Consider the following 14,184-nt stretch of genomic DNA (forward strand, 5'->3'; position numbering starts at 1 on the left):
GACAAAATAAACGTGCTAAATAGCAGCAATTATGAAAAATGTTCCAATTAAATTGTGGAAGGCACTCTCTAGAGAATAAAAAATGTGCATGTTGGTAAAAAATCACAGATAATCAGCATACCCTAAAATCTTGGACGTTGATTGTTGGGCCAGGTTACAAGTGTTTTATACATTCCAGGAAAGTAACCCTAATGGCAGAATGGTGATAAAAGAAGTACTCATTTGGCAGCTAAGAAACACATAAGGGCATTGACAGTCAGTGCCAGAGACAAGGTAAGAACCAAACCAAGATTGGTTACAAAGCTCTTTTCCAAAACAATTTCTTTTGAAGTCTTGATAAACCTTAGAGAATTAATACAGTTTGTTAGTCATATGCTGGCTTTTATGGTTAGGATGCTGTAAAGAGTGATGTACTGCATACTCACTGCTCAGTATCAATTGCAATGTAGTACCTTTACATACATACAACACAGGAAAAATCACTTATAAGCAATTTGGTTACAGGGCAAAACAACACAATTATCACTGGTAGTGGGTATTTCCAGAGGTGGCTGGGCTGGAAGATTTTATTCTCTCTCTGTTGCCTTCACCTCCTGTCAACTTCCCTCTCATTCCCATAAGCTTCATTCTACTGTTGTCAGGAATTTAGAGACATCTCAAGACAGTCCCCTAGACCAAGACATTGCTGCACATCCCATGTCAAAGCATTAACGAATCCAGGCATGTGATTGCCACAATTTATGCATGCAGCCACCTGTGAACACCAAGGGCTGCTAAAGGAGCATCGACCATTGGTTTCTAATTAGATTTCTGCACAAGTTTTTTATCAGTTTCTGCAAAATTGGCCAGACTACTTCCTCACCCAGAATTATGGAGGTATCTATCACTATAGGAGCCTCAACTATAAGGATCCAATTCCCTGGAATTTTGTCCAGATCTACCCGAGTCAACTTTCCAATAAAGACTCTTTAGTGTCAAGCAGTACTAAATGCATGGCAGACAGCACACAGATGAGAGAACTGACATTCTAGGCCTTGTTAACACTGTCCTATGGTTGTAGAAGTTATCTTCATACTGGAACATGTCAGCAGTAATTAGGAGAAATTAATTTATTGGAAGAAATGAAACAAAGTCAGCTGGAGAACACAACTGCTGCATTCAAGAAAACAAAACCCCTGGTAGGACAAAGTGTCAGGTTATGGTTTTCATCATCACATACAGATTTTGTGAGGAAAAGGAAACTTTAGGCTGTTTATTTAGAGAAATGTCTAAAGAGTTCTATAGGATTACTTGGGAGAGGAGGACTTGGAAGTGTCTTCCTGGCTCTGCTCTGACATAGCACATGATTTGGGCACAACATTTATACAGTCTTGGTAAAACTGAGCTGCTGCTAATTGCTTAAGCAGCATACACAATGGTCTATCAGGGGCACCATTTCTTTGTATGTCTGTGAAGTCTGAGATAACACAGCAGCTTACTAAAAGTTCACTTCTAGTGATCACTAAAATCATTGTGTTGCTGATTCCAGGGGAACAGTCTAGACATACCAGCTGATGTTACTGGCTTTTCTGTGACAGCTGTTAATCTTAGGAGAGCTCCATAATGCTAAGATTTAAACTAAATGACTTAAAAGCCTGAAATAAACTTGGAGGGTGTCTGGAAGGAGAGAAAAATGCAGACCTTCTCTCACACACTCCCAAGTTATCAACAATAATGAAGCTGAATTGTCACTCACCAGGAGGTTCTCCGGCTTGATATCCCTGTGAACGATGTTCAGGCTGTGAAGATATTTGATGGCACTGGCCAGATTGTAAAGCATCCCACTGGCATCCCGCTCTGTGTATTTGTTGGTGGAAGTAATAGCATCAAAAAGATCTCCTCCCTGGAGCAGAATGACCATAGCATAGAGGTAACATTATTTGTGAAATGACTGAAAAAAAATTGAGGGAACATCAAGGAGTACCATTTGTGGAGGAGAACGAGGCAGGAGAAGCAGCAGTTTTCCTGCTTTGTGTAATGTCATGACATCTCCCATGACAGCAGCTGAACATTCTGCTAATTCAGTACCACTTGCCATGGCTCACTTGGACAGCCACAACGATGGAGTCTCCAAAGCAAACCATTCCCACCTGCTGCTGTTTCTGTAACATGTCCAGCACTTACCAACCTTTGTCTTCTGGGTCCCTGATGCAAATTTCTGGCATGCCTACATACCTGCCTGTCATGATGCTGCATAACAACTCTTGCCATTTTTTTTTATAATTACAAACAGGCTAACATCACATTTTTGTGCAAAGCCTGACTGTGCCCCAGAAAGATGAAGAAACTCCAAATAACACTCAAAACAGCTACCTGCCATTTCTGCTAGCCAATTTTAAAAGTCTGTTAACATACCATAAAACTTTCAAAATTTGCATTTTAGAAAGGATTTCCTCTGCATAAGATGTGATGTTTTTGCAGCTAATACAGAAGAACTCTCCAGTATATATGGCAAAATCATACTGAAAGACATTTTAGGATTAACATCAGTATTTCATCTTAGATACAGATACAGATGGTAATTTGTGCCATTTCCAGGTCAACATGTAGTCTAATTCAGCAGAAAGATACTGCAGGTGAAAGTAAAATGAGAGAAAAGAAAAAGAAATACTAAGTGGAAGTCCTGAAAGCAAGATTGAGGCAGCCATCACAGTTGGATTATTTTGCCAGGGCTGAGATGGCAAGCAGGAAGAACACGAGTGTTTGAAAAAAGAGTGAAAAAAAAAAAAAAGGTTAAAGAAGAGATTAAGGTGGAAGTGTGATGGAACAGAGGAAAAAGCAAATGTTTTTTGAGAGACATGGCCTTTGGCCAAAACCAAAGCAGCACCGTAGAGGAGACACAGGCCAACAACGACAAAAAAAAAAAAAAAAAAAAGAATAGGGAATGGGTTATTCTGCAAAAAACAGTCACAACATCAGGAGAAAAAATACACCACAGGAAACTGTATTGTGAAGAAATGGAAGGTATGTTCTGAAGGCAACAGAAAAGTCACAGCTTTTGCCAACTCTCGTGATTTTATCAACAGTCTCAAGATATTTGTTCATTTTTTTAAGGCTCAGCTGCAGGTTAGTAAAACACTGCTTTCATTCAAGAGAAAGAAGGAGCAAGGAGAAATGAAAAAGAATTTTTCCAGAAATCAAGGCTATGAAGAAAAAAATAGGAAGAGGCGACTACTAAGGGCTTGAACCTAAGAAAACAGATATTATTTAAAAACAATGCAAAATAAAACAAAAAATTAAAACTAATGAAAAATCAGCATTGTTGAGATGCAGCTGAAGACTGCCAGTGCAGGTTTATTTCCACCACAGATTCCAAATTCCAGCTTTGGAAAGTACTTGGAGCCAAAGATTGTCAAATCTGGACTGCATCAGAACCTCCTGCTCTGGCTGGTGACTGATGAAGATACATCAAGGTACATAGTGTGAAGGAAAAGGAGGAAGAAAAGGGCAAGTTAAACCAGATAGAAGATTAGAGAGAAAGGCCAAATATTTGGCAAAAGTACAATACCATGTACTTCATGGCATTACCTGATCCCTAAGTATTAGATATCAGCATGTGGCAAAATATGTGGGATAAATAATCTATCTTCCCTAGGCTCCTTCCTGTGAAGCCCCTGTACCAGCTGCTTTTTAACATGAGGTCGTGGATTAGACAGATCTTTGGTCTTATCTAATATGTTCCAGATGCTCAGGAGAAGTGTCCATAACATCAGCAAAGGATCTGTCTCAAAACAAAGAAAATGATCTGAACTGAGATGTGACGGACAAGAAGAAGCTGAAACATAGAAAAAGAACGGAAAATTTTGGTGTGAAGTCAGAAGAAAAAGAACAAATGTTCATGCGCAAGGATAACCCAACTTCCAGAAGAAGAGGATGCAGAGTACATCAACAGGCAGCCAAGCCAATCTGAAGCAGAATCATTTTCTCCACTAAGTCATCTACTAAGTGAAGTTTATCACCGGGTAGTCTGAGAAGAAAAGAGTGTATCTCTAGCCTGTGAGACTCTCTGCAGTTAAAAGAGAGGTGATATCCTGGAAAGAGTTAACACAGCTGACAGCTGTATCAGGCAGAATGTTTTTCAGACTTCCCTGTCCCTGAAGAGCACTTTACCCTGCAAGGTTCTGCTTAGCTGATTCACACAGCGGGTCCCTATCATTTATTCAGGCACAAGGGGTGAGCTCAGGCTGACATTTCAGCCTTAAATCCTGTGTTCAGGAGTGAAATCAGACCAGCACATCTGAATGCAGTTTTTATCATCTGTGCACATGAGGAAGTATACTTGGAAGTACTGTAACCAATTATTTATTTATTACCTTGTTATGTAAATGATATAATCTCTCTTTTTTTTTTTTTTTTTTTTTTTACTGTGAAAGTGAAATCATATCCTGGAGCAGTAAAGGAAACTCTGTAATAAATCTTGCTTGTAAAATTGGCCAAACCCCTGTTAGGTTTGAATAACAATTTTGTTTCGCTGTGTAAGAAGGCAATGTGCCAGAAGCCAGGTCTTTGCTTCCTTTTACAAGCACCACTTGCAATGTGTTTATATTTGTATTTATGAAGTGCTTTTTCTTACACTTTACAAAGCAATGAATGGCCCAACTGCCATGAGGTGAGGGCAGTATTTGCAGCAGTCACTTATGTCAAGCATGTTACTACCAATTAATACAGGGTGGCATTAAGTGAAACTGTGCTCTGCAGTATCAAACTTTTTCTCCTCGAATTTCATTCCTCTCTGTGAGTTTGATTTAAACTCAGCTCTTCAAAAATCAGTCAATAACAGATGGTTAATCAATTCTAACAGTGCACGCTATGAGATGGTAACAGTCAGCAACTGGTGAATTAACAATTAATGTCTTCCCAGAAATACTTTCCCTGGTGCCCATAGAGTATAGCAAGGCTTTTTTTTTTTTTTCCCAATTAATTACTAAGAAGCAGAAATTTGCTTCATAGAAAGCAAACTTCACAGAACTAGGATATTTCTTCTCAATTTCTTCTATTATTCCACATAAAAGCAAAGAACATGAGAACAATGCTCTCTAGGATACACAAACTGTATAACGTCTACTAAGCCCTTTCACCGCATAACTACAAGTATAGATATCTTAGTATTTTCAGCAACCCTGAAGAGCAAAGAAGAAAGAGTGCAAGAAAACAGATTTTTCCAGAAAATAATGGATGGTTTTCTCCATATAAATCTTTTAGGCTCGTTATTTTGAAAGAGTTTTTTGGTCTCTTCCTCTCTTATTAAGCTGAGTAGGACTTTGATTAAAAATTCGCTGGAGACTACAGTTGGAACATTTTTCAAGCATGAATAGCACAGCAGGTTGCACCCATAAAACTGGCTATGTGCTTAAGTCTTGGCATGTTAGACAAGGCACAGCTTTTACTTCTTAGCACACCTCATGGGGCCAAGATGAAAGATTGATTGATAGAGGCTGAAGCAGTGGCGACTCTAGATTACAACGTTGTGCAAGAGTATTCGAGGTACACTCAAAGATGCAAGATGTCATGGACAATAGTAAAAACATACAGTAGTATGGATCTCAGTGAGTTCACCTACCATACAAAAGAGCAACGATTATGATTAAAATAGTATTAGATGGTTAATGTCAGCCGTGCTATTTTGCACTGCACTCCTAACTGCGTTAGAGGGCTGTACCTATGAAGAAGGTGGGAAAATTCTTTTGGGAATGGCTGAGGAGAGGTTTTCAGCGTGTAAGTGTAAGCATTTTGCTTCTTTGTTAGCTTTTAGCCTCTTCAACAGAGACTGAATGGGGACGCTGAGTACCCCATTAATTCCTTGCCACCAGCATATCCCAGTGTGCTTTCTCAGAGCTTGGATGTGGCTGACAGCAGGGTTAGCTACCTCCTGAGCTGTGGACCATAACCAGAGCTTTTTATGGCTAACAAGGCTTTCTCAGCCTGTTGCAAAGACAGGGATAATCTGTGGCCATTCACCCATGGGCCCCACCTGATGGCCCATTGCCTGGCAGCACAGCAGCTTTGCAGAGAGCTAGAAAGTGCAGTCCTGAACTGAAAACCTGGTAGTGCCACTGCTGCTGCTAGACAGCATAGGAGAGAAGAGACAAGATAAAATTCTCCTTTCCTTCCTATGCAAGAAGTTCCTGAAGTAACACTTGGACCTGGAATCATCCTACCTAACATTGCAATGAGGGGCCTACATTAAGAGCATTCCTAATCTCCACCTACAACCAATGCAAAGCACTGCAGAGAGTAGCCCTGCTTGCCACAATCTCCTTTTCTCACCACCTCTGTTGGTGCCCATTTCTCACCGCAGATGAAAAAGATTTCTGCCCACTGAAGGTGAACAATGCTTTTAATTCAAGTGGAAGTGATCCAGGTCCCAGGGTTCAGAGTGCCTGTCTTGCTCTCATGTGTTGAGCATACTTAGACACAAGGCCTGCACACAAACGCTGCTGCACAGCAAGGGCTTCCTTACTGTAATACTTTCCTTAAACACTTAAATCAGTAGATTTCCCAAGTGCAGGCCTGAAAGACTGTCCCAGGAGAACTTGCTGATCAAGACACAGGAGAAGTGGATGCTAGAAAGATTTCCTTCTCAAATAGCTGAGGAAGGAAGAAGGATTGCTATTTCCATTATGAATGTGAAAAACAGGTGTATTCTGTTAAAATAAGTATGGAGGACAACATGTCCACAGTGATTTTCTGTTCTCATTTGGATAATTTACTCAAAAGTATTTCACCACCTTTATGCACAGTGACATACTGGTGTATTAGTACCAGAGCCAAGAGCTAAATTCAGACCTCATACATCGTCTTGTTGACAGTATAGGGGCAAGAGATGACCTGGATGAAGTTTCATAATCTAGTTTGAATAAATAAAATCTGGAAGTTACAATGAAGTAATAAGGTTCCAAATATAAAATACTGCATTTGCAAAGTCACTTTTCAGAATGGAGACGCATTTAAGTAGGTTCTTCTCTTTCACTTCCCCCTTCCTGCAGCTGAAATTTAGGTTATTATCAAGGATGCAAACCTGACAATGTGTTAATATAAATCAATGGAGAAAACAGAAAAGAAATATTGTCTATATTTAGCACAGATTCACAGAATGTAAGGAAACTCTATTTTATCAAAGAATATTGAATTTTTGATATTTACATCTAATCAGACGGGGGGAACTTTCAGTTCATTTCGTGGCAGATCTTTTTTGCTTAAGAGGGAACTTTTAAAAGAAAATACTTCTGGAAGAGCAAAACTGATCATTCAAGGAACGTTTGGATGTTGTGTTGAGAGACATGGTTTAGTGAGAACTATTGGTGATGGGTGGATGGATGGACTGGGTGATCCTGTGGGTCTTTTCCAACCCTAGTAATTCTGTGATTCTGATTCCCAAAGTACTCTTCATAGGGCATTTCTGAGCATGGTTGACGGAAAGCTAGATGAGTAGGTATTTCAAAACTATAAAAAGTATCTGACTGTGGGTTACACATCTTTCAGTAGGGCACTGGAAAGGACCCATGCATTGTATACATCATGACATGATGCTATGATTTTGACTAAGCTTTAGTACCAGTACAATTTCTGAATATGGTTAAGACATTTTTAATTAATTTTAAGCAAGCAGCTTAACTCCAAATCACTCACCTTTACAAGTTCCATGACAAGGTACAACTCAGTTGGCATGTCCATCTCCTCAATCAGAAGTACAATATTGGGATGCTTGACTCGTCTTAAAATGGACACCTCATTCTGGATCATGTGCTCCTGCCACATAAAAGAAATTTTCAGTGACTAGAGAGTGGTGGGAAAACCTTTCAATTCCATGTACAGTGGAAAACAAAAGGAAGACCTGTGTGGATTCTTCAGGTTTTTTTAAAAGGTTGTAGATAGTGCCTCTGGCAGTACAGAAGAAGCAAGTATAGAAACAGCATCAGTGAGGTAATTGAAAGACGAACAGAGAACAGAACACAGAAAACGAAATGCAAGAAGAGACGTGTTTCTAGCACATGAAGAAAATGATAGTATGGAAGCTTTTAAGTCTTCTTCTCTAATGCAAAATGATTCCATTTAGTAATGTGACTATTTTCTCAGATAATTTTTTGTTATAAAAATTGAAAAGGTAACAAATTCATTCTGTATAAAGCTGACATCAGTTTGATAACCTGGTGATACTGACTGGTGCTTTTACAATTAGTATTATTATTTTGCTGTTTTCTATAGTATCTGGGATTAAAAAGGTAGGAGACATAATTACAGAGGTCGAGAGCAAGGGGAGCAAACACGCAACCTATCAAACCTATCAAATGAAATCAACACATGCATCTTGAAAGGCCCCTTCAAGTCTTTTATGCTGATACTCCAAGGGTCTCAAGATGGCTGGCTAGCAAAAGCTTCAGTCAAGAAGATTCTAACTCTTCCCAGGAAGAAGATAAATATGAACAGCTTCCCAAATCAATCTCTCACAAAATGTTTTTTTTTTTGGAAAAAAAAAATGTTTTTGTCTCATTAAAAATTTCATACTTACTTTTCCTCTACATTTACTTTTTTTGATTATTTTCAGAGCATATTCTCTACCAGTTGATCTGAGGAAAGAGAAAAGAAAAAAAAGTTAAGTTCAATCACTCTGAATAGTTTTCTAAGTCAAGCCTTTATTTGTCATTTGAACACATTATTAATGACTAGGTCTAGGTAAGAATTTTGTTTGAGTAGTTGTTTTACCAAAAAATCAAGCTCAGATTTTTTTTTTATTTTTTTTTAATTAAGACATTTCAATACTTTTGAAACAAAAACTTTTACTTTTTTCATTTTACAGTGGTTTCTGATCTTTCTTCTACAGTTTAAAATAACATTTTATATTACTTAGAAATCTCAATCTTCTCAAAAATTGAAGGTTTCTTCTCAAAAATTGAAGGTTTCTTCTCAAAAATTGAAGGAATTTATGCACTTCATAAACAAAAAATATGCAGAAAATACTTGTTTTTTCACATTGCATTTCTGCACCCATAACTGTTAAGATAAAAAAGTAAATCCTTGCAATAATGTATTCAGTAAATATATGTTATCTAGCAGAGCTAAATATGATGTTTTTTAGATAGAATATGAAAGGTTCTGGGGACAATAAAGAGAATTAATTCAGGTTAAGAACACATTTCCTTTTGGGTGGTGTTTTTTTTTTTGGAAATCCTTTAATATTTATCACTATTACATACATCTTTATTATAGAATACTAGCATAGACAACAAAGCTTATAGAGAAGTTCACAGAATCGATTTCCACTTCTTTATCAAGTTATAAACCTAATATAAGGCTATAAGTTTGAAAATTAGAAGCTCTGTTCACAAGATGTAGTTTCACTATTAGGTTAAATGAAGAATAGCAATACGGGAAAAAGCTGTCACCTAAACACTTTTGAAGTAAAAATCGAAACAGTCTGCATGTCTATTTACATTGCCCTTAGGTGTATGTTTGGACAAAAAAATAAATTAACAAACGACCTCCCAAGACTATGAGGTGATATTTATCAGGGAGTATAGTGATAAAACAAAGTTAATGAATTTAAACTAAAAGAGGGGAGACTTAGATTAGATATTAGGAAGAAATTCTTCACTATAAGGTGATGAGGCACTGACACGGGTTGCCTAGAAAAGCTGTGGATTCCCCATCCCTGGAGATGTTCAAGGTCAGGTTGGACAGGGCTTTGGAATATCTGTTCTGATGGGTAGCATCCATGCCCACGACACAGGGGTGGAAGTGGATGATTTGTAAGGTCCCTTCCAATTCAAAATGTTCCCTGCTTCTATGTTCTTTTCATCCTTAATGCATTAAAAAGTAGCTAAACTGATTCATTAAATCCACATGTAAGTTAAATGGAGAATTGAAAGTGTATGAAGTTGTGTACTGTTTTGTCAAGCAGGACATGCAAAATGAGTCCTGAACTGAAAGTACTGCATTACCAAAATGACTGGGCATTTTCATTGCCCTATTTAAGCACGGAGCTATCTTCTAGCAATGATGTAGGCATTAATTTAAGGGTCCATAAGGACAGCAGCGAAGAGCATAAAAAAACATATGTATCATAGCTGTTCAAGTTCTGAGGTCAGTGGAGAGCACAGACAGTCTGCAGACTGACGTCTTAAGGCAATTAAATGACTACAAAAAGATCATAGTGGATGCTGCTGTTTAGGATTTTAAAAAGGAATACAACATTGTTTGAGCAAAGAAAATATTAAAACTTCTGCACTTCCCTACTAGAGGTCTTAATTCCATGTGTTGGTGCTTGGTAGCTACACAGCCAACTCAGAGAAAGGACAGACAGAGCTATCCACACTATTTTGAGGGAATAAAAGAAGGAGGTAGCAGAAGTAATATTAGAAATTAAGATATCTGCAGTCCAAACTGAGATAAAATATGCTCTCTTTCAGTAGGAGTGTCTTTCAAACTCCTTGGTTGCCGTAGGAATGCTTCCTTTCTGTCATGAGAAAGGAAATTGATGGTTTTTGTTGGCCATGGGAGACTACATGTACTCAAAAACACAGAAATATGAGCTAGTGAGGAAATGTCAGAATTTCGAAGTATCTGAAAGTTAAAAATGAACACATATGAAAACACCGCAGGACAAATTGTGCACATGATGGAGCAGATATGTAATGAGCAGATGACAACTCTGACTGCTCTTTGTTTTTGTAAAAAGAAAATTAAAGTGAAGATAATGCAAATCCTTTCCCTTAAAAGCTGCAGAACCATGGGCTGTCAGCAGCCCAGGAACCTCCATAACTTACACATCTGCCAAAAAACACACCTGGCAGTGCCAGAAAGGAAAGTAAAATGGGCATATCACCTCTCAGCCACTACTTAAACTGAACAATAAAAAAGTACACATGAAGTACAAAACACATTACCACCGGATTAGAGTCTGGAACCATGGCACCAGCACAGCACACAGCATCAGGCCTGCAGTTCACAGAAAGGTTCTGGGCCACATTCCCCGGTGTTTCAGCCTTTTGCTGAAAGGCTCAAAGTTCACAGAGATTTCCACTGTGCTAGAGGCAAAAATCTATCTTTGTTACTTTTGTGAGTGCATTATTTATGATTGTGGTGTGTGTGTGTATGTGTGTGTGTGTGTGTGTGCACATTCAGGACCATAAAGAATGCATGGAATGGAATGCAGAAGTCACCACAATGAATATTTTGATCATTTTTGGTTTCTGTTTGCACTGTTTATGGTAGGAGGCAAATGCCTGTGAATGCATTACAAGTGTTGGAGTGGCTAACCAGCTCACACAGCTATGGCGAAGACATATCCATGTGAACAGTGGAGATGTGTAACACAACCCTCTCCTACTTGTTTAACACTTCACAGTGCTATGTTTTGAAGTCTAATGCATGCAGGAACTGTACAACAGCAAAAAAGCAGAGAAATCCTCTGTTCCAAGGTATCAGCCCATCAATTCTGGTTCTAAAAACGATGGACAAATCAGACTTTGAAGTGAAGTGTTTGTTGCTTAGAAAGACTGTGAAGAATGTTTTGGAAGTGTTTTACGTGTACTGACTTTAATTTACTCTCAGAGACTTGAATTTCACCTTCCACACTTGTGATAGCAAGAGTATCCTCCTTTAGAAACGGAAACTAACATAAATAATTCTATTTTGTTTCAGTGTTCAAGCTCTTTCAGAATAGTAGCTCACTGATATACATGTGAACTATACAATGGTATGGCTTGGAGACAATAAGGGCATTTGTGTGGGAACTGCACTATTTATTTGAATAATTGCACCAATTTAATATACACCCACTAGATACATCATGTTACTGGATACTCCAGGGACTTGGATGATACACAGGAGGACAGGAACAGCTTTCCTTTTAGCTCTCTGGAACATTATACTCTGTGTTATTTTTAGTGGGACCTATGTTTAATATTGTTCGTATCGTTTCTCTCAACTTGAGAAATGGTGATGAGGCACACTAGACCATTTGAACTGGCTCTTAGCGCAATCAACATTTTCACCTGTATCAAAACAACAAAGCACTATTACATCACATGAACTCATTCTCTTGGTCAGTATTTATTTTTATTTTGCCTTTTTCTTTTTCCTTAAAGATGCATTTTTACCCATGCCTCTTTTTTCATCCATAGGGCTGTACTGTGCCTTCTTGCTTTCATACTCTTTTGCCCTGATTCCCTTAGGTTCTACAGTTCAGTCCTTGGATCCTGGAGTTTGATATGAGCAGCTATGCCTCTCAGCACAACCAGCTCCTCCAGGATCTCACTCTGAAAGAGCTCTGAAGGCCTCACAAGAGCCTTGGCAAGTCCCACACGCACACTGTAGGCTGACACTCTTCCCCTTCCCCTGAGAGCTACCTTAACGATGTCCAGCTTGCCAGACACTATACACAGACTGGGATCTGTCTTTTTCCAAGCCAAGGTCATTTATCATCATCTGCCATGAGATCTACCCTTGATTTAGTCTCTAGGATTAAAATCGCGTTTGTGGCAAAAGGTTTTTCTTTGTGCCCAAAGGAGAGGCTACAGACTTCTGTAAGTCTAGGATATGATAACAGTGAACATAAAATTTCATTCATGGAATTTCATTATCAGAACTCAACATCTTTATTGTTCTTTCTTTTGTACGTTTCCAGCTCCAGCTGTTTTGTGGGCATTTGGGTTTTTTTGCCCTCTCTGCACTACTACCATCCAACATTAACAATCTTGAAATCGCTTCACATACAGTTATCTTCTGACTTTTTAACTTCGTAATCTCTATTTATTTATCAGTATCACCAAGAAGCACCAGCAGTTCTACTTAGCATTTCTGGCTTTTGTACTCTCCTTTTTTACATTTGAAATGCTGGTTTGATCCATTTCAAACAAAGCGGACAAGATTCATGTGAACAAATTTAGTAACTGACATCTGAGCTGGTCAACCTGACCATTTACAACAACGCAGACATTAGAAGTGACTAATCTAGAGTGGATGTTTAAAATTAGTTTAAGAGTTTGTCTTCAGGGGCAACTGTTCTAACTGAAGGGCACTGAAGAAATTAGAAGTTAGACGTTGACCTCACTACAAAACAAGCAGAAGATTAGATGCGCATTCTATCAAAGAAAGACATGGAAGAGGTTACTCTTCAGCATCAGATGTCAGAACAGATGATTCTGAAGCCAGCTTTTTGTGCTTTCCATAACCACTGAACTTCATACAAAGCTTTCTAACATCTTTACAGAATGCTCCTGGACGTAAAATGTTTCATCAGCCTACCACAAATGGCAAGTTGCAAGAATATTGTGCAAGAAAAGATGTTATTTCAGTAAAGGGGGAAAAATATAACACAAAGAACTGGTAAAATTATGTTGTGTGCAGTAGAAAAAAACCCACAAAATCCACAAAAATTGGAATTTATAGATTGTCCTTGGACTCACTCTCTTTTCACATGAGAGAGCATTAGTCTAGTTTTTCCATCTGGCATTAAGACATTACCTTATTCCACACATCCTATATTCTACAAATAAAGACATGATCTAGAAAAGGCATGACATTAATGATTGCTTTTACAGTAATAAGCAAATTATCCTTCTCACCTTTCTATACACTCTTTCACAATAGCAAAATTTCCATCTCCTATAGTCCTTCCAACTTTATACCGTTCTGCTATTGATGCTGGAACCTGGAAACCTTCCTCCAACACTTCTGAAAGAATCATTAGTACATTTTTATTGTTAGTGAAGGAAACACAGATGTTGCACATAGCACGCGTTTTAAGGCTACAGTTTAGGAGCCTGGAAACCATTCAGAGTCAGTATCTCACTTACTGTACAGTGAAACCATGCTGCTGACATTGTATATACTCAACAGGTTTCACGCAGATACAGTAAGGAAAAATAAGGCTTCTGGGGGCTCAAACATACCACCATTCCAGTGTTACATAGTTTACCATTCCCACTGCAATATGCCCCCAGGACAAAACCAAAATTGCATTTTTTTAATTATGAAAAGGCCTCTGTGAACTGCACAAGCGCAGACCAGCCTCCAAAAAGGTTTGGAACTCCTTGACACAGCATGATTAAATATATGTACCAAAGAAGTCCAACACTCAAGCACTTATTTTATTACATCCTGTAAACTGAGACATCCATAAAACTCCTCATGTGCTAAGTGCTA

The 14,184-nt window shown here is 38.4% G+C and overlaps 1 protein-coding gene across 3 annotated transcripts in view; it reads right to left on the reverse strand.

The window, feature by feature from the left end:
- The window catches only part of DCLK1 (doublecortin like kinase 1), a 230,980-nt gene that overhangs the window by 33,595 nt on the left and 183,201 nt on the right, over window positions 1–14,184 (reverse strand). For all 3 annotated transcript variants that reach the window (XM_065730235.1, XM_065730237.1, XM_065730236.1), the window contains 4 exons: window positions 13,605–13,713; window positions 8,549–8,606; window positions 7,669–7,788; window positions 1,736–1,882 (listed from right to left, as the gene is read on the reverse strand). In XM_065730235.1, the coding sequence (XP_065586307.1) occupies window positions 1,736–1,882; window positions 7,669–7,788; window positions 8,549–8,606; window positions 13,605–13,713 (434 nt within the window). The remainder of the gene's footprint in view (window positions 1–1,735; window positions 1,883–7,668; window positions 7,789–8,548; window positions 8,607–13,604; window positions 13,714–14,184) is intronic.

This window comes from Cyrtonyx montezumae, unplaced genomic scaffold (assembly GCF_038088225.1).
Source record: "Cyrtonyx montezumae isolate F1298 unplaced genomic scaffold, pur_monq_1.0 scaffold_12, whole genome shotgun sequence".
In the NCBI taxonomy this organism is placed as follows: domain Eukaryota; kingdom Metazoa; phylum Chordata; class Aves; order Galliformes; family Odontophoridae; genus Cyrtonyx; species Cyrtonyx montezumae.